Source organism: Mustelus asterias, chromosome 22 (genome assembly GCF_964213995.1).
Source record: "Mustelus asterias chromosome 22, sMusAst1.hap1.1, whole genome shotgun sequence".
Taxonomy (NCBI): domain Eukaryota; kingdom Metazoa; phylum Chordata; class Chondrichthyes; order Carcharhiniformes; family Triakidae; genus Mustelus; species Mustelus asterias.
In genome coordinates, this window is record NC_135822.1 from 2,589,815 (window position 1) to 2,610,598 (window position 20,784).

At 48.1% G+C, this 20,784-nt stretch overlaps 1 protein-coding gene and 1 long non-coding RNA gene across 2 annotated transcripts in view; one reads left to right on the forward strand and one right to left on the reverse strand.

The window, feature by feature from the left end:
- LOC144509805 (polyhomeotic-like protein 2) overlaps positions 1-20,784 on the forward strand; it is a 167,179-nt gene that overhangs the window by 109,144 nt on the left and 37,251 nt on the right. Inside the window, exons 7-8 of the mRNA XM_078238624.1 lie at positions 5,022-5,515; positions 12,771-12,942. Coding sequence (XP_078094750.1) covers positions 5,022-5,515; positions 12,771-12,942 — 666 coding nt within the window. The remainder of the gene's footprint in view (positions 1-5,021; positions 5,516-12,770; positions 12,943-20,784) is intronic.
- Positions 1-20,784, reverse strand: part of LOC144509813 (uncharacterized) — a 74,196-nt gene that overhangs the window by 3,722 nt on the left and 49,690 nt on the right. The gene's annotated exons all lie outside the window — the stretch shown is intronic.

Genomic DNA, 20,784 nt, shown 5'->3' on the forward strand with positions numbered 1-20,784 from the left:
CCTGCAGTGATAGTGGAGTCAGACACTTTAGGAACATTTAAGCGGTTATTGGATAGGCACATGGAGCACACCAGGATGGTAGGGAGTGGGATAGCTTGATCTTGGTTTCAGATGAAGGTCGGCACAACATCGTGGGCCGAAGGGCCTGTTCTGTGCTGTACTGTTCTATGTTCTAACATTCGGATTATGGAAGGAAATTGGAGCACCCGGAGGAAATCCACACAGACACAGGGAGAACGCGCAAACTCCACACAGACAGTGACGTGAGGCTGGAATTGAACCCGGGTCCCTGGAGCTGTGAGGCAGGAGTGCTAACCACTGTGCTACCGTGCCGCCCAAGCATACTGAGAAGGAACCGAAGAGGCCCACACCTTTCTGAGATCTCTGCATGTCTCTAATTGTAGCCTCTCGAGCAACTCTGATTCTGATCATTCTATCATTGGCGTCTGTGTCTTCCACTCTGAGTCTGGAATTCACTGCTCAGCCTCTCTGCCTCGGACTAAGATTGTTCCTTTTGTGGTTGAATGCCAGATTACACCTCAGGATGTTTTAGAATTTTAAAACTGCTGTCTAAAGACACGGTTTTGGTGTTGTTGAATCGTGAATGAACAGCCATTGTCATCCTGTGATTACATTGTCAAAACCCACTCAGCAACTCAGACTGTAAACTGCTGAGAGATGGTTATAATATCGGGAATGTGGACCGCAGGGTCCCTGTGAATCTGAAATACAGGAGCAGTGAATGTGAAAGCAACTTGATAATGTCGTCAAGTCCGTCACTGACGAATGGCGCAGCTTCATTAACGTCTTCATCAATTCTGAAACCTTAAAGTCCCTCCCAAGATAACCAATCACTGATCAACTTCACCAAATATTCAAATCGAACCTGATCAAATTGGTATTGTCACTGGACCTGCAGTGTGGGGTGGGATTGAGGGGGGGGGGGGGAGAGGGGGCAGGGTGGGGGGCTGTGGAGGGGTTGGGAGGAGGAGAGGGGGGGCTGGGGGGGAGGGGGACAGGGTGGCGGGCTGGGGGAGAAGGAGGAGGCTGGGGGGCTGGTTGGGAGGGGGGCCTGGGGGAAGGCTTCCACAGATGCTGGTTAATGCAGGGGAGGAGAGGGGGCTGGGGCAAGGAGGAGGAGGTTGGGAGGGGGGGCAGGGTGGGAGGGGGGGCTTGGGGTGAGAGGAGAAGGCTGGGTGGGGGGCTTGGGGTGAGAGGAGGCGGCTGGGGAGGGGGGGGGCTGGCTGGGAGGAGGAGGAGGAGGGGCCTGGGGGGGAAGGCTTCCTCAGATGCTGGTTAAGGTGGGGTGGGGGGGCGCGCTGGGTGGGAGGGGGCGCTGGGTGGGAGGGGAGAATGGGGGGGGGGACCTGGGGTGGGGGGGGTGCTTCCTCAGATGCTGGTTAATGCAGTGGGGAGAGGGGGCGCTGGGGGGGACTGGGTGGGGCTTGGGGTGGGAGGAGGAGCCTGGAGGGGAAGGCTTCCTCAGATGCTGGTTAATGCAGGCGGGTGGTTTGCTGGGGTCTCTGTGTTTCTGCAGTTGGCTTCTTGAACTCTGAATGTTGTGCCTGGAGCGGAGGAGGGTCACAGGTTACAAGGAAGTGGTTCCATCAGGTCCGAATCAGGCTGCTTTATAACACACAGCTGATTGTTTGTTGACTGGCATTAGTTTATTGAAAGGATGCGAGGGCATTGCCCTTCTCTCTTCATTTAGAAAAGTTTCTGTGACTACCACTTTACACCTGGTCTTTTTCTGCATTGCTGTATAATTTTTGCTTCGAACTACTGTGGCTTTTGTCAGGAACGTGTCTGATGTTCAGTCAGAATGATGCTGTAAATGACCTAAAAAAAAAAGACATTTCCTCCGAAGCGCGAGTGTTTCCTTCGTTGTGAGTCAGTGTTTGGGAATTGAATCGCGAGTGGCTGGCTACTCGGTTGTTGCTGTTGTGAGAGGGGGAGTGACGTTACTCACTCACACGGGAGAGCTGGGCCAGGGGAGAGGACAGAACAGATTAAGGTGCAGACAGTCCCCTATTCCCTCACCGCCTCGGCTTCCCTTTCAGCTGGAACATTTCCCCAGGTGTGTGTGTGTGTGTGGGGAGGGTCAGGGAGGGAGAGGGTGGGGTCGCGAGGGGGTTTGTGTGAGGGGAAGTGGGTTGTGAGTGGGAGGGGGTTGGGGGAGGGGGTAGAGCGAGGGGAAGGAGGTTGAGTGAGGGGTGGGTGGGGTGGAATGGAGGAAGGGGTTGTGAGTGGAGGGGGGAGGAGGGGGCTGTGAGAGTGCGGTAGGTGGGGAAGAAGGGAGATGGGGGGAAGGGGTTTTGTGTGAGGGGGTGGGGGTTGTGTGAGGAGGGGTTTATGAGAGTAGGGTGAATGGGGCGGAAGGGAGGGGGGTTGTGTGTGAGGAGGGGGTTGGGGGGGGTTGTGGCTGAAGAGGGGGTTGAGGGGGGCTTGTGTGTGAGGAGGAGGTTGGGGGTGGTTGTGTGTGCAGGGGGGGGTTGTGTCTGAGGAGGGGGTTGAGGGGGGCTTGTGTGTGAGGAGGAGGTTGGGGGTCGTTGTGTGTGCGGGGGGGGTTGTGTGGGAGGAGGGGATTGGGGGGGTGGTTGTGTGTGAGGAGGGGGTTTGGGGGGGTGGTTGTGTGTGAGGAGGGGGTTGGGGGGGTTGTGTATGAGGCAGGGGGAGGGGGTTGGGGGGGTTGTGTGTGCGGGGGGGATTGTGTGTGGGGGAGGTGGTGTTGTGGGTGTGTGTGTGGGGGGGGTGTTGTGTTGTTGTGGGGTTGCAGCTGTTGAATTTACAGGTGTAGTGAACTCTGGGGGTGCTGATGTTTTGGGGGGAGCTCTCTCTCTCATATTGACTGGAATCCAAGCGAGGACATCCCACCCACCGCAGCTGCCTCGATTCATCAAACCCGGAGCAGGAATTTCCAACTCATTCCATCAGTTTGTGACAGGGAACTGACGCTCTGTTATTGTCTGAAGCTGATGGTTGAGGGAGATCGCGTTAACTCTTGGTAATCACTGACTGCTGAATATTTACTCAGTCTCCCTGAAAGCTCGGAATCGGAGAGGGTGCTCCCCCCGCTGACAGAGTTAGTCTGTTACACAAAGCCCCATTGATTCGGGTGGGGTGCAGCTTTTAACTTGGATTTGATCGAGGTTAGGGGAAGATTGGAAGTAAAAAGTCACCAACTGAGTAAAGAGAAGGTTTGCTGAAACCCATCACCGTGTCAGCACCTTTCCAAACGCTGATTCGCCCCGGTGTCGATGACCCGTTTCCAATCGCCCGTCAGCTGTTTGCTGATTGACCTCTGGCCCCGGGTCAAACAACGGTTCGTTCAGGCAGAGAATCGACAGAAAGGCCTTCTGAATGTGGGGGAGACCCCCCGCCCCCCCAGTGTTTCTACTGTCCCCCTGAGGCTGGAGGGTTCGTCTTTACAACAGCACAGCCATGTTGATTCTCAATGCGATCATGAAAATCACAAGAAGCTGCAGAAACTCTGCATTCTGGGGGCACCGGTGTAGAGAAACACTGGGCTAAATGTTACCAAAAATGGCAGTGTTGTTTCCGGTGAGAAAACCGACACGTTTCTCCCAGAGATTAGGATGCCATCCCCGATCGTATACCTCCCAAAACTGCCCCACCCCCCCCAGCTCACAATGCAGATTCCAGGGGCTCCCATTTGATTTGATTTATTATTGTCACACGTGTTAGCATACAGTGAAAAGTATTATTTCTTACACGCTATACAGACAAAGCATACCGTTCATAGAGAAGGAAAGGAGAGAGTGCAGAATGTAGCGCTACAGTCATAGCTAGGGTGTAGATGTGAGTCCATTCAAAAGTCTGACAGCAGCAACAAACTTTTGTATCATTTTTCTCGAAGGAAGAAGGTGGAAGAGAGAATGTCCGGGGTGCGTGGGGTCCTTAATTATGCTGGCTGCTTTGCCGAGGCAGTGGGAAGTGTAGACAGAGTCAGTGGATGGGAGGCTGGTTTGCGTGATGGATTGGGCTACATTCCACCCCCAGTTGGAGTTGTCACTTGTCTCCACCGCGCCCCCCCCTCCCCCCAGCGGATCATCGGACCCTTCTCTCTCTCTCTTTCCCCCCCCTGGCCAAGGCTCCCCCTGCGACCTGCCCCTTGACAAAAGTTGTTCACTGCCAACCTGTGCCAATGGGCAGTGCCAGGAGGCGTGATTCACCTTTGCATCTCCAGGGAGACTCACCACAACAAACGCGTCTGTTTAATTTGAATTCTTATTTTAAAAGATATCTGGATGGCCGTTGTCCACTGTGATTCAGTGATTGTGGCCTCGTGCTCCACTCCACTGGAGAATGCAGTAACCTCAGCACTTTGCGCTGTCAGAGGGTCAGTGCAGAGGGAGCGCCGCACTGTCAGAGGGTCAGTACTGAGGGAGTGTCGCACTGTCAGAGGGTCAGTACTGAGGGAGTGTCGCACTGTCAGAGGGTCAGTACTGAGGGAGTGCCGCACTGTCAGAGGGTCAGTACTGAGGGAGTGCCGCACTGTCAGAGGGTCAGTACTGAGGGAGTGCCGCACTGTCAGAGGGTCAGTGTTGAGGGAGTGCCGCACTGTCAGAGGGTCAGTGCTGAGGGAGTGCCGCACTGTCAGAGGGTCAGTACTGAGGGAGTGCCGCACTGTCAGAGGGTCAGGGCTGAGGGAGTGCCACACTGTCAGAGGGTCAGTACTGAGGGAGTGCCGCACTGTCAGAGGGTCAGGTGAAAGGTTAAGCCCGAGTTCTGCCTGCCTTCTCTGGTTTTCCCCCATCGCCAGCCAACATTCCCTCTTCCACCCGAACCACCTGGACCAGTATCTCTGAAAGCTGATAATCCGCTGGTTTATCTTGTTAATGCCTGTGGCACATCCCAATAGGAAGTGAGGGAGATTATTTGGGTGAAAGGTTTGTGGTTGCTGGAGTTTGCGTCTCCTGGCATTTGGGCTGAAGTGAATAGTCGGGTGGTGAATATTAGTGGCAGTGTCACTGTCTAAATAGTGTCTTTCCTTCCCGCAGCGTACGCCCAGATTCAGCCGCATCAGTTAATCCACCAGCAGCAGATCCAGTTACAGCAGCAACAGAAACATCTCCAGCATCAGTTTGTTCTCCAGCACCAACAGATTCAACACCGACACCAGCAACCCCAGCTGATCCACAGCACCGGCCAGCTCCAGCAGCAGCAGCACAGCCTGAGCGGCCAGCCCAGCGCCCCGGTCCAGACCACCGTCCAGGCTCAGGTCCACCCTCAGGCCCAGCCTCACGTGCAGCAGGCCCAGCACTGTCAGAGTGTTCTCCAGCAGAAGCACCAGGCATTGCACCAGGTGGCTCACACTCCCAGCCCCGTGCTCCAGCCCCTGGCTCAGGCCCAGCAGAGTTTGCAGGCTGCTGTCCCCAGCAGCCAGGCCGAGTGCTTGCTCAGCACTCACACGCAGACACATCAGCCTCACCAGCACCAACTGGCACCACAGACCACTGCCGTAAACCTGCAAATACAACCGGCGGCACATGTGGTAAGATGGACATCTGTTTTAAACATTGGAATTCCTTCCCTTCATTTCCCACTCACTTTATCTCTCTGTCTCTCTGTGTCTGTCTCTCTGTCTCTCTCTGTCTCTTTTTCCTTCCGTCTCTCTCTGTCTCTCTCTCTGTCTCTCTCTCTGTCTCTCTCTCTGTCTCTCTCTCTGTCTCTCTCTCTGTCTCTCTCTCTGTCTCTCTCTCTGTCTCTCTCTCTGTCTCTCTCTCTGTCTCTCTCTCTCTGTCTCTCTCTCTCTGTCTCTCTCTCTCTGTCTCTCTCTCTCTGTCTCTCTCTCTCTGTCTCTCTCTCTCTGTCTCTCTCTCTCTGTCTCTCTCTCTCTGTCTCTTTTTCCTTCTGTCTCTCTCTGTCTCTCTCTCTCTATCCCACTCACCACCCCTCCTCACCTTTCTGCCCCAGCTCGCTCACGCTCGCGCTCTCTTTCCATTAAGATCCTGGTATTCTGCTAAGCAGTTAATAGATAAATGCTGTAATAGAACGCTCTATGAAGTTTAGAAATGTGATTCGCTGCACAAATCTCCGAGTTTTGATTTGATTTATTGTCACATATATTAGCATACAGTGAAAAGTATTGTTTCTTGTGCGCTATACAGACAAAGCATACCGTTCATAGAGAAGGAAACGAGAGAGTGCAGAATGTAGTGTTACAGTTATAGCTAGGGTGTAGAGAAAGATCAACTTAATATAAGGTAGATCCATTCAAAAGTCTGACAGCAGCAGGGAAGAAGCTGCTCTTGAGTCAGTTGGTACGTGACCTCAGACTTTTGTATCTTTTGAAGGTGGAAGAGAGAATGTCCGGGGTGTGTGGGGTAACATTCCCATAGATTAGATTTTACACACACACTGGATATAGGGACTGGAAAATGTTCCAACTGCTTTTACAAGAAAGATATCAGAACAGAGAGATTATAATAATGAGGAAAGAGAACAGCTCTTCTCCCCAGGGAAAGGTGGGGTTGTGGTAACCTAGTCCAGCTCTCGATATTATGAAGGGTTTGATAGGATGGAGCAAGAAAAGATTTTTCCAATTGTGGAAAGGTCCTAATCCAGGGATTATCAATATCCAGCAGTCGCTAATTAACCCATTCGGGAGTATTTCTTTACTCAGAGTGGGGGAGAATGTGGGACTCGCTCCCGTGGGGCAACGATCGGGGGGAATAGTATCGATTGATTTAAGGGGGAAGCTGGATAAACACATAAGGGAGTGAGGAAGAGAAGGAGATGGTGATTGAGTCAGAGGAAGTAGGGTGGGAGGAGTCTGCTGTGAAGCTGAAACTCCAGCATCGATTAGTTGGGCTGAAGCATCTTTCCCTGTGCAGTAAACTCAATGATAACAACTTCCTGCAGGAACATTGAGAGGCGTAAACTTGGGAGTTTTCCCTGATCTCTGATTTTCTGGAGTGTCTGATTTGGGAGTGATTTAGCATTCCCGTGGAGCTGCTTTGGGACATTTTATTACCTTAAAGATGCCGTATAAATATAAATTGGTGTTATTGTGACAGCATTGACTTTGTTCCTGACCCCCCCCGCCCCCAAAGTAGGAGTGGTGACCATAAAGACAAGCTGCTATAATCTGTATTGAGCTCTCGATGGCCTGATCTACACTTTCATTACAGCTCTCAAAGTGGTTCTAAATGACACTGTTAGCATGAGGCAAACGAGCAAGCATTCTCTGCAAGTGTTTGCACTAACGCTACATCCTTTTCAGGCCTTTGACAAGATACCGCATGGTAGGTTGTTGAATCAGGTTAAATCTCTCAGGATCCAGGGTGAGGTATCTAAATGGATACAAGATTGGCTTTTTGACAGAAACCAGAGGGTGGTTGTAGAGAGTTGTTTTTCAAACTGGAGGCCTGTGACCAGCGGTGTGCCTCAGGGATCAGGGCTGTGTCCACTGTTGTTTGTCATTTATATTAATGATTTGGATGAGAATATAGGGGGCATGGTTAGTAAGTTTGCAGATGACACCAAGATTGGTGGACAGTGAGGAAGGTTATCTCCAATTGCAGTGGGATCTTGATCAATTGGGCCAGTGGGCTGACGAATGGCAGATGGAGTTTAATTTAGACAAATGCAAGGTGATGCATTTTGGTAGATTGAACCAGGGCAGGACTTACTCAGTTAATGGTAGGGCGTTGGGGAGAGTTTCAGAACAAAGAGATCTAGAGGTACATGTTCATAGCTCCTTGAAAGTGGAGTCACAGGTGGACAGAGTGGTGAAGAAGGCATTCGGCATGCTTGGTTTCATTGGTCAGAACATTGAATACAGGAGTTGGGACGTCTTGTTGAAGTTGTACAAGACATTGGTAAAGCCACACTTGGAATACTGTGTGCAATTCTGGTCACCCTATTATAGAAAGGATATTATTAAACTAGAAAGAGTGCAGAAAAGATTTACTAGGATGCTACCGGGACTTGATGGATTGAGTTATAAGGAGAGGCTGGATAGACTGGGACTTTTGTCTCTGGAGCATAGGACCCTTAGGGGTGATCTTATAGAGGCCTATAAAATAATGAGGGGCATAGATCAGCTAGAGAGCCAATATCTTTTCCCAAAGGTAGGGAAGTCTAAAACTAGAGGGCATAGGTTTAAGGTGAGAGGGGAGAGATACAGAAGTGTCCAGAGGGGCAATTTTTTCACAGAGGATGGTGAATGTCTGGAACAAGCTGCCAGAGGTAGTAGTAGAGGCAGGTACAATGTTGTGTTTTAAAAAGCATTTAGATAGTTACATGGGTACGATGGGTATAGAGGGATATGGGCCAAATGTGGGCAATTGGGACTAGCTTCGGGGTTTAAAAAAAATGGCCGGCATGGACAAGTTGGGCCGAAGGGTCTGTTTCCATGCTGTAAACCTCTGGGACTGGAGCCTCGGTTACTCTGGGAATGTGACATTGATTTATTCACTGCGCCCTATGTTGATTAGTGTGGTTTTTCACTGGGCGCGGTGGATTCTGGGATAGCCCTGTCCACCTGGCTCTTGCTGTTTTTCACTCCCCATCAAAACTATTAAAAATCCGGATAAACCACTCTCTCCCTCAATGACTAACACTCACCATGTGACAGATCATTGGGCCGTGTTTGTGGGATACAGCTACTTTTCATCACAAAACTTTTACTTTTAACTCCCCCACCGTCCCCCCCCACTTCCCTGAAAACACTGGTTCTCTGCTCGTGTGTAATCCAGGAGCTAGGCCTTGGGGACCCTAGCTGAGTTACGATTCTTTTCTGCGTGTCAACAGGGCCATTTTCCTTTTGAAGAAGAGTTGAAATTTCCAAAAAGTGGAAGTCCGATTCACAAATCTGCCACTGACCTAATTATACACTGAGAAGCTTTGACAATAACCTTTTCTGGGTCCTAGGTTTGACAGTTTAGTCTGTGTTCTAAAGTCCTAGGGCGGGATTTTCCAGCCGCACTCTCCTCAAGACCGGAAAATCCCACCTGAGGTCAACGGGATCTTTGCAGAGTCTGTGTCCCACCCGTTATGACACCAGTGGCAGGCAAGAAGGGAAAATTCAAATTCTGCCCATAAGTGTCATACAGCGCAGAAAAGGCCCTTTGGCCCATCGAGTCTGTGCCGACAAGAACTACCACTAAAGGCGCACTAATCCCATTTTCCTGCACTTGTCCCGTATCCTTGAATGTTGTGATATTTTAAGTGCTCATCCAAATATTTTTTCAAGGTTGTAAGGTCGGATGCAGAGAAGTAATTTCCACATGTGGAACTAGAGGCACTCTATCAGATAGTTACCAGCAAATCCAATAAGGAATTCAGGAGAACTTTCCTTACCCGGAGAGTGGTGGGAATGTGGAACTCGGGACCACAGAGCGTGCTTGAGGTGAACGGTGTGGGTGCATTTAAGGCCGGAAGCTGGATAAACACGATGGAGAAAGGAATAGAATATAATGATAACCGGTAAAATTAAACGGGGTTGGGAAGGTTTGCATGGAGCATAAACACCAGCACTGACCAATCGGGCCGAATAGCCTGTGTCTGTGCTGTAAAGTTCCATTCCACAAACAGTTAAAATTGACGGACTATTTGACTGTGAGGGCTTCACAGCTTTGCTTAATCCTCCCGAAGCCCAGAGACGAGCAACGCCATCAACAAAAATCAACAGCGGAAGGAATCCTCTAAGTCTCGCGTTTCTCCTCCCGAGGATGTTGAGGTCTGTTGTAACGGTTGATGCGCTCCGCTGAGGTAAGCCAACTGAGAATGGACTGGATATCAAAGCAGAGACCTTCCTGCGATTATGGTTCAATACAACGTTATCTGCTGCATTTCTGCACTGAAGTATATTCAGTCCTTTTAGCTGCCCAGTTACAGACAACAGTGGCACAGAGAATTGAAGGGAAATCATTTATTAAATAAGCATTTGAACAGCTTGTTCCACCTAGTGGTGATGCCCAGTATTACCCTGAATAAATACTAACTGTCTTTTCCATAATGACTCTTGTAATTAAAATAGCATCATACAATTATAAATGAAAATCAGCTTCTAAAACATAACCTAATAAAGTCAGAGAGGCGTCACTTAGAGATTTAGCTAGTGCAAATACTGGAAAGAATGCAAAGAAGATTTACGAGGATGTTGCCAGGACTGAGTGATGGGGAGCGGTTGGCCAGGCTAGGACTTTATTCCTTGGGATGTAGGAGAATGAGGGGTGACCTTATTGAGGTGTATAAAATCATGAGGGGCAGAGATAGGACGAACGCACATAGTCTTTTTCCCAGGGAAGGGGAATTGAAAACTAGAGGGCGTAGGTTTAAGGTGAGAGGGGAAAGATTTAAAAGGGACCTGAAGGGCAACTTCTTCACAGAGGGTGGTGCGTGTATGGAACGAGTTGCCAGAGGTTGAGGCAGGTTCAATAGCAACATTTGAAAAGCATTTGGATAAGTATATGGATGGGAAAGGATTAATAAATAAATAAAGGATTAAGGTGTCCAGATCACCAACAACCTGTCCTGGTCCCCCCATGCCGATACTATAGTTAAGAAAGCCCACCAACGCCTCTACTTTCTCAGAAGACTAAGGAAATTTGGCATGTCAGCTACGACTCTCACCAACTTTTACAGATGCACCATAGAGAGCATTCTTTCTGGTTGTATCACAGCTTGGTATGGCTCCTGCTCTGTCCAAGACCGCAAGGAACTACAAAAGGTAGTGAATGTAGCCCAATCCATCACGCAAACCAGCCTCCCATCCATTGACTCTGTCTACACTTCCCGCTGCCTCGACAAAGCAGCCAGCATAATTAAGGACCCCACGCACCCCAGACATTCTCTCTTCCACTTTCTTCCGCCGGGAAAAAGATACATAAGTCTGAGATCACGAACCAACTGACTCGAGAACAGCTTCTTCCCTGCTGTCCTCGGGCGAGGTTTTCTGGCCTCAATCGAGCGATGCTGCAAAATCCCACCATCGAATTCTCGGGGAGTTTGACAGGGGAGACGCTGAGAGGTTGTTTCCCCTTGGGGGAGAGTCTGGGACCAGAGGGCAGAACCTCCGAGTAAGGGGTTGTCCATTGTCTGTACCTTTAAGACCTGGTTGGCTGTAGGATTCGCATTCTAATCACTATTCTGCAACTTGATTTTGTCTGTTTGCACGGTTTGAGAGCACATTTCCACCCCATCTGACGAAGGAGCAGCGCTCTGAAAGCTTATGGTATTTGCTACCAAATAAACCTGTTGGACTTTAACCTGGTGTTGTGAGACTTCTTACCGTTGTCCATTTAAGACAGAGATGAGGAGGAATTTCTGCTCTCAGAGGGAAGTGAATCTGTGGAATTCTCTACCGCAGAGGGCTGTAGAAGCTGGATCATTGAGTATGTTCAAGGCTGAGATAGACCGAGTTTTAATCAGTAAGAGAATCGAGGGTTATGGGGATCAGTCATGAATGGTGGAGCAGAGACGATGGGCCGAGTGGCCTACTTCTGCTCCTATGTCTTTTGGCTTTATAGAACACACGACAGACACACCAACACTGGGGCAGTTATAGTGCAACAAATATACATAGCCCATTGCCATGGTAAATTACGCTGCAGACAAATGTAAGATTTTAAATTATTCAAATAACCTTCAACCCGTATGTATTGTTCAAATTTTCTGATGGATTTATATGGTAAGGATTGGCAATATCCCAGCACCTTGCTCACTCAGGTCCTCATTCTGCTTGGTCAATGATTTATTTAAACTAAATCATTTGGGCCCAGTGCTGATGTGTGAATCAGCACTGTGTGGGTCACTGACCAGGCTTTTTCCAATAACTTCCCGGGAAGCAGGAATTTAGAACGTAAATGTATGGAAGAGACCGGAAAAAAACTGATTTGGATTTATCTTTGCAAAGAGAAGCCGGAGGAAAGCCATTTGTGATTGCAGCGTGACCTCATTCTCCACAGTCCTGAATATCGGAGCAGGGAGGAGAATGGGGGGGGGAGAGGGAGCGAGGTGGGGGGGGCGGGGGGGGAGGTTGGGGAGGAGGTTGCAGTGCATCATGGGAGAAGCGGGGAGGAGGTTGCAGTTGGGTGGGGAGTGGGGAGAAGGTTGGGGTGTAGGGTGGGGAGGAGGAGGTTGGGGTGCGGGGTGGGGAAGAGGAGGTTGGGGTACGGGGTGGGGAGGAGAAGGTTGGGGTACGGGGTGGGGAGGAGGATTGGGGTGGGGAGGAGGTTGCAGTGCATCATGGGGGAAGTGGGGGGGTTGGGGGTGATGCAGTCTGCTCTCCTGAAACACACAGTATTTGTACATCACGACCTTGACTGACATCATCATCGGGAGTTTAATTCTAGTGGAAAATTGTTGTTTTTTTGACTGAAGTGAAGCAATTGGAAACTTTAGGTTTGTGGTCGAGAGTTTACAGCATATTTTACACAATCCGTATTGAATGAGGACTAAATGTGTAGCACAAACCTTACACCATCTCTGGAAATACCGCTGTATTTAATTACTCCGGGGATGCCGGTATTATTTATTGCCTGTCCCTAATTGTCTTTGAGAAGGTGGTGATGTAATCCACCTTCCTGAACCGTTGTGGTGTAGGTACACCCACAGTGCTGTTAGGGAGGGAGTTCCAGGATTTTGACCCAGCGGCAGTGAAGGAGCAGTGATATATTTCCAAGTCAGGATGGTTTGTCTTGGGAAGTAATGCCTCTCTCAGTGGGAGTGATTTTTGCATCTCTGTTGCTACCAGTGGGGAGCTGGTGAGAATAGTGATGGATTGTTCTGTTATATCGTAGATCCAACAGTGCCAAAGGAGCGTCCAGGACAACACCAGGAGAGAGAAGATAGACACTGCCATCGAGAAAGGGCTGCCAGAGAAAGCTGCAGCTCCGAGCACCCCGGCAGCCTCCACATGCTCTGTAACCTCTGATCAAAAGAAAGCAGAACTAACCAAGTCTACAACACAAGGTGAGTGATTGCGAGCGACCAACAAATCAGCTCCCACAATTTATAAAGGACATTTCTTGGAAGTGCCTCACAGCTCCAGGGACCCGGGTTCAATTCTGGCCTTGGGTCACTGTCTGTGTGGAGTTTGCACATTTTCCCCGTGTCTGCGTGAGTTTCCTCCAGGTGTTCCGGTTTACTCCCACAGTCTGAAGATGTGTAGATTAGGGCGACTGACCTTGGTAAATGTGTGGGGTTACGGGGATAGGGTGGGAGAGTGGGCATGGGAAAGATGCTCTGTCGGAGAGTCGGTGCAGACTCGATGGGCCGAATAGCCTCCTGCAGTGTAGGGATTCTCTGATTCCATGCTGCACACAACATTTTCAATAATTATTGCAGAGAGATTGTTCTGGAATTGTTTGTGTGAGACTGAGAGTAAGTGCGGTGCTTTCTTGATGAGTAGTGAGTTCTGCAAATCCTTCCTGTGAGAATTCCAAAATTCCCAATTGGCTCGTCGCAAATGGTCACAGCTCCAGGGACCCGGGTTCGATTCCCGGCTTGGATCACTGTCTGTGCGGAGCCTGCACATTCTCCCCGTGTCTGCATGGGTTTCCTCCGGGTGCTCCGGTTTCCTCCCACAGTTCAAAGATTTGTAGGTTAGGTGGACTGGCTGTGATAAATTGCCCCTTCACGTCCAAAGCTGTGTAAATTATGGGGACTGGCCTTGGTAAATGTGTGAGATTACGGGGATAATGCTGGAGAGAGGGGGTGGGGAAATCAGCCAAGGCTTGTGGCCGTGTGGTGATCCCCGGCGCGCCGCGCGGTGATCCCCGGCACGCTGTGTGGTGATTGCCGGCGCGCCGTGCCTGTATGGACATTGGGTGAGAACAGAAGCAAGATTGATTGTGATGTGATCCACAGGCAGCTGCCTGTCCTCACTGCCTGTCCTCACTGCCTGTCCTCACTGCCTGTCCTCACTGCCTGTCCTCACTGCCTGTCCTCACTGCCTGTCCTCACACTCTCCTGGGCTCCTGGGGAGAGTGGGCCCCCACAGGAATTCCTAAACTGCCGACTGTCGGTGCTCGAAATGCCAGTAATTTGAATTCTTACACAAGCAGGTTTCTGTTTGCTTCACATCCATCTCCCTCCCTCACCTGCAGGTATGGACACTTCCTCTGACCACCATTCTACCCACCCAGCACTAACCCTGAAACCATACCCACCTGGCCATTCTGCACGTGAGCCAGGTGGGAAGATAATGGCATTGTAGCGAATCCTGATTCTGTTCCCATTTGATGTTTCATACAATCACTTTCCAAAAGAACCCATGCGACATGGCAAAGAGGGAGGACCTTCAACTGAACCCCCAAGTCTCGTGTCTCCATCGTGACTGTTGCTCTCCTTCGCACCACTCTGAGATTCGCACCCATCCTCCAGACCTGGGATTGATGTGAGGAGCTCTGTGCTCTGTAAGGGGTCAGGACTACACTGGGAATGGCATTTCAGCTGAGAAATATTAGCCATATTTGCTTATATCAGGAGTTTGTACATTCTCCCTGTGTCCATGTGGGTTTCCTCCCACAGTCCAAAGATGTGGGGGTTTAGTGGATTGGCCATGCCAGATTTTGCTAGTGTCCCAGGATGTGTAGGTTAGGGGGATTAGTGGGGTAAATATTTGGAGTTACAGGAATAGGGCTTGGGTAGGGTGCTGAATTGTAGAATCGGTGTAGACTCGATGGCCCGAGTGGCCTCTTCCTGCACTGTCGGGATTCTATGATCAAACACAGCTCATTTCATAGCTTCTTTGAAAAGGGGGAGAGTGAAGATTTTGGTAAAGTTGGATTTCTGTCTCACTATTTACGTATTTCTGTCAGTTATGTAAGTGACGATTCAGTATTTACCCATCCTGTTCCAGATGAGGAAAGGATAGGCACATGTGGAAAAATGCTTGTCCTTCTCCATCATCATTTGTTGTAACCTCCAGAATTGAGCCTCTGACAGTGGCTGTGATAATGTCTGAAGGGTTTGGTTAATGTGCCCGCGTCACTGACAGTCGGGCTAGCCGTTCATTCCTACTCCCTAACCGTGTCCAGCGAGAGTCATTGAATGATGGAGGTTGCACCCACAGGGGAACGAACATACAGATCCACAGACAGCAGTATCGATCCCCCAACCTCTAATCGACTGGCCACTGTTGGAGAGATCTCATTGTGTCTATTTAATGCAAAGTAGGAGAGTCGCTATCATCTTTTTACTGGTGAATTTTCACAGATATGCAGAGGAAGTTTCTTTATTTTGTCCCACTGTGACAGGTTGTGTGGGGAATTAGTTAAATCCTGAAGAAAATGGCAATTTGTTTCTTCCTACGGTTTAGGCTGTTGGGATTCGCTCAGCTTTTCATTTCGTTGTTGTATTTGATGTCATTGGAGACCGTGTGGGATATTCCAAATATCGGACAAACATTTCCGTTTGATGAAGCTTTAAACAGTTTATCAGCTTCTTGTGTAACCTGTTTACACAAAGCTTCACTCCATCACTTTGCTTTCTTATCCTTAATGTGTCCCAACACACTCTCGTTCTCTCTCTCTCGCGCTGTTAATTGTACCGAGTGTTTCAAGTAATGTGTTGACCCAGCAACTGCCCTCGTTAAATTCACAATGAAATCATTGACTTGATAACTCTGAGATTTTCTCTTTTACACTGGGTGATTTTTAAAATTATTTATGGGATGTGGGCATCACTGGCAAGGTCAGTATTTATCGCCCTTGAGCAGGTGGTGGTGAGCTGCCTTCTTGAACGCTGCAGTCCCTGAGGTGTAGGTACACCCACTGTGCTGTTAGGGAGGGAGTTCCAGGGTTTTGACCCCGCGACAGCGACGGAATGGCGATGTATTTCCAGATTGAGATGGTGAGTGGATTGGAGCGGAAACTCCAGGTGCTGGTGTTCCCAGGTATCTGCTGCTCTTGTTCTTCTAGATGGAAGTGGTCGTGGGTTTTGCTGAGTTCTTGCAGTGCAACTGAGTGGGAGTGCATGTCTGTGAATGGGGTTACTCGCCACAAGATTCCCAGCCTCTGACCTGCTCTTGTATCCATTGTATTGATGTTGGGCCTGTTCAGTTCCTGGTCCATGGTTAAACCACTTCCCCTCACCCCGGATGTTGATAGCGGGGGATTTATTGACCAAGTCACCGAGTGCTTTTTCTTTTAGAATTACTATTCATTTTGGTCATATAACAGGAAAGGCTTAGGTTGGCATTAGCCACTATTTTCCTTTTCCTTCTCATCTAACTTGTACTGAGTTAGTACACAGGTGCTGACCACCATATAGTGATGTTGTCCACATCACCATTTCATACATGCCAGCTCCTGGACCCAGTGTCGAAAGGCAGTTTGGTGATGAGGGGTCCCATGGCCAAGCTTCTCCTGGCTGTGTGACCTCACATTGGACTGTTGCCTGGAGCAGGAATCCCCAGCTGCTGATCCGTGTGTCGTCTCCCCCCCCCCCCCCCCCCCCGCCCCAGTGACGTTTCCCCTGATTAACATCCTCAGTACTGAGTACGTAGCCACACTGCGGTGTCCGTGTGCTGTGTTAGCTCAGTGTGACCAGGCAGGTGGTACAATTAGAAACTGAGCTTCCACAGGAACAGGGTATCAAAGGGAGTCTGTTCATTTCTATCAGGTGAAAAGGGGAAGAATTTGGAGTTTATTCTCCGATTACAGCACAGGGGGAGGAGTGGGGGGGGCGGGAGATTTAAAAAAAAATATGTTTAACAAACAAATCTTTGCTAAGTACTTACAATACAGGGATAGGCCATTCAGCCCAACATGATCAGGGTGGCAATTCTCTTGCTCTTCATCTCACCCAATCACCATTCCTTTCTCCCTCATAGAAATCATAGAAACCCTACAGTACAGAAAGAGGCCATTCGGCCCATCGAGTCTGCACCGACCACAATCCCACCCAGACCCTACCCCCATATCCCACCCAATAATCCCTCTAACCTACACATCTCAGGACACTAAGGGGCAATTTTAGCATGGCCAATCAACCTAACCCGTACATCTTTGGACTGTGGGAGGAAACCGGAGCACCCGGAGGAAACCCACGCAGACACGAGGAGAATGTGCAAACTCCACACAGACAGTGACCCCAAGCCGAGAATCGAACCCAGGTCCCTGGAGCTGTGAAGCAGCAGTGCTAACCACTGTGCTACCATGCTGCCCTCATCTCCAGTTTCCCCTTCAATGTCTCGATACTATTTACCGGTGGGGGCAGGTTCCGCAGTCTAACCACTCTCTGGGTGTTGAGCTTTCTGCTGAATACCTCATTGGATTTATTTGCGACTTTCTTATTTATGGTTCCCAGTTGTGGTCTGTCCTTCAAGTGGAAATATCTCCTGAACCCTGGCCTGGGGAAATGGACCCCGCTGTGATATTGTAAGAAAGCGCAGCAGCTGCTTTACCTGTGGGCAGGAAGAGAACAGCAGGAGGATTGGCCTCTCTCGTGAGACAATTCTTCTTTGTGCGAAGATATCTGCAGCTGATGTGGTCAGGAGCCAATGAGAATTTGTTGGCGTTATTTGTGAGCAGAGTAAGACTGTAAATAGAAAGTCACCTCAAAAATGCCAGTGTACTGATGAGATTTTGAGAATCTACCAGTCAGGTATCTGCTGCTTGAGGTTACTATAATGAGTGGGTATTTTTAATGTTTGCAGTTAATTAGCAGGAAGTAGAATTTCGGGGATTTCTGAGGTAATCTCATCATCTTTCTAACTGCTCCATTAGGCCAGAAAGCTTTTAGAAAATGTAATTATAAAGATTAGATCATGGAAAATACTGTGACAGCCTAGGAAACAAAAATACTTCATTACTTCGTATCAGTCCGTCTGTTTAGTGAGTAAATAATGTTTAGGAAACTTGCAACATTTGCTGCAATTCTCAGTTCATTGCTATTGTACCTGAACCATTCCGTGATTAAAATACAAACAGAAAATGCAGGTCTGGCAGCATGCGTAGTGTTAGGGACCAGATCAGAAACTCCAAGTTAGCCTAGACCCCAAACTTTTTTGATTTTGGCATCAGTGTGAGCATAAGGTATTCCGTTCCAGGTGTGATTCTATTGACCCACTAGGAAGCTTTTATAAAAACAAATTTTATTTAAGAACACAATCAGAATTTAGCAAAAAGAATTAGCATAACTTTTACCAATTGAAATACTTAACCATGACAAAGTATAATTCTTAACAGCTATCTATCTCTATAGTTCCAATTTAAGCAATATCCCCAAAGACATGCATCCTTCTGCAGAACCTGTTAGCGACAAAAGCAAGTATACTCACATGGATGCTAGATTTCCAGACTTTTAACACCTCGGGACAGAGCTCCAGAAATACACCTGTCTTCTGACTCCCATAGAGCAGTCTCCAGAGAAAGAGTTCACTTCAAATGGCAGAACTCCAGTGAAAAAGACCTATTTTCTGACAGATCCCAGTATCCAATCTTTAGAGAGAGAAAGAGCTACTTCTCTCTACAGCTGCCAAGCAGAAACTGAACTGGGTTTCTCTCTCTGAGCCTAGCCCCACCCAGTCACATATCTTTTCCTGTCAAAACACTAATCAAACCCCACTCTGAGAAATCCCTTGGGAAGACACTAACATAACAGCCTTGCATTAGTCCGGATCAAAACAAACAATCCAGCAATTAAGATCACTTATGTTGCTGCGGTAACAACAGGGGTTGCGGCTATAGACAAAGCGGCACGGATAAATGGAAGCGATTGCTTTAAAAAATGCCATCAAAATGGGGCCATCTATCCACGTTCAGTTGTATGGTCGGGGAATGGCTTTTGCAAACTCGCTCTTAGCTAGGTTTACCACCAAGCCTGCCTCCTGAAATCAATCGAACAATTCAAATACACCTTCCAGTCTGACCAACGATCAGCAGATTGTCGATGTACCCCACACAATTGGGGAGTCCAGAAATGACCATGTTGGTTACTCTTTGAAATGTCGCTGGGCTTTTCTCCAAATGGCATGACTGGAAAACTGGTACAAACCATTTGGTGTCACAAAAGCCAAAATTTCCTTTGCTCTTTCGGATAAATGTACCTGCCAGTATCCTTTGAGTAAGTCAAGTTTGGGAATAAAAGTGACTTGTCCCACCTCCTCAATGCAGACTTCCAATTGAGGTATAGTAAGTAGCCTCACAACACCAGGTTAAAGTCCAACAGGTTTATTTGGTAGCACGAGCTTTCAGAGCGCTGGTGTTTAACCTGGTGTTGTGAGGCTACTTACTGTGCCCACCCCAGTCCAACACCCACAACTCCTCATCAATCGAGGAATAGGATACGAGTCTGATTTTGTAACTGCATTAACTTTAGTCCATACACAATCATTGGGTACCATCTGGTTTCAGTACCATCACTGTGGGTGAGCTCCACCCGCTGTAACGCACTTTAATGATGTCATTTTTAAGCTTGCTTCCAATCTGTTTTTGAACCTGTGCCAACTTTCGAGGATTAATCCTGTAAGGATGTTGCTTCATTGGAACATCATTTCCGACATCTACATCATGCACAATTGTTTTAGTACTTCCCAGCTTATTCCCACATATCTCCATATGATTGTAAGATTTCTTTCAGGTCATTTTGATTTTCCTCTGGAAGGTAACGCAATAATTTATTCCAATTTCTGATAACTTCCTCATTTTCCAACCTAATTTGAGGAATATCAAATTCAGAATCATCTTGAGTTGTAACCACTAACACATTCTCCTTCTGCTTTCCTCCCCTATCAAAATATCATTTGAACATATTCACATGACACAGAGTTTTCCTTCTACCTGGTGTTCTTATCAAATAATTCACTTCACTCAATTTCCTTTCAATTTGATAAGGCCCACTAAACCTTTCTTTTTAAAGTTCACCTATTCATACTTTATTCCCATTAGTAAAACTACCAATTTTTGATTTCTTATCTGCTTCCTGTTTCATCATGTGTTGTGCCACCTTTAAATGCTGTCTAGCCAACTCACCCGCATTCGTTAATCTCTCCCTAAAGTCTGACATAGTCCAATAATGTAATCTCAGACGCTGACTCACCAATTTCCCTTTGGCTAATTTAAGTGGTCCTCTTACTTCATGACAAAGAAACAATTCAAATGGACTGAATTTAGTTGAAGGTGCATCCCTTATTGCAAAAAAGTACAAATGGAATTCCTTTATCCCAATCCTCTATAGGGCTATAAGCCGTCAACATGGTCTTTAAAGTTTGATGCCATTGTTCTAACGCTCCCTGCAATTCTGGATGGTACGCAGTTAATTTGAATTGAGTTTTCCTTACTCCCAAATGACCTCCTACTGGTACCTCGTGTACAATCTGCAATACCTCCTTTCTCTACCCTACCAGCAATACCACTTAATTAACTTCTGCCCATTTATTCACCTGCCAGAATATGTAAATATCTCAATTTCCTCATTAAGACATCATTTTTAAGATAACATTCTGGTATACGCTCAGATTCCTCTTCCATGTATGCTGTCTGATACAGCTGTTTTATTTCTAGATCCTTCTGTTGCAACTCCGCCAAATTTTCCGAACTAAAAATATCCACCTCATCCTCCACCAACCATCTGATCAAAAATTGTTTTGATAATTGAACTTGAACTTTCTTATCTTCACTCTTTGATTTCTCCTCTTGTCTTAACCTGTGACTTTGTGACCTCGTTACTACACAATCAGGAAAATTCCCAGGAATCCTTTAACAACTCAGTTGTTTGATTTTTCCACCGGCTTTTCAACCGCAGTAGGCATCACTCCCACCTGTGATCCAGCTATATTGTTACTCAATATAAACTGTATTCCTGGAC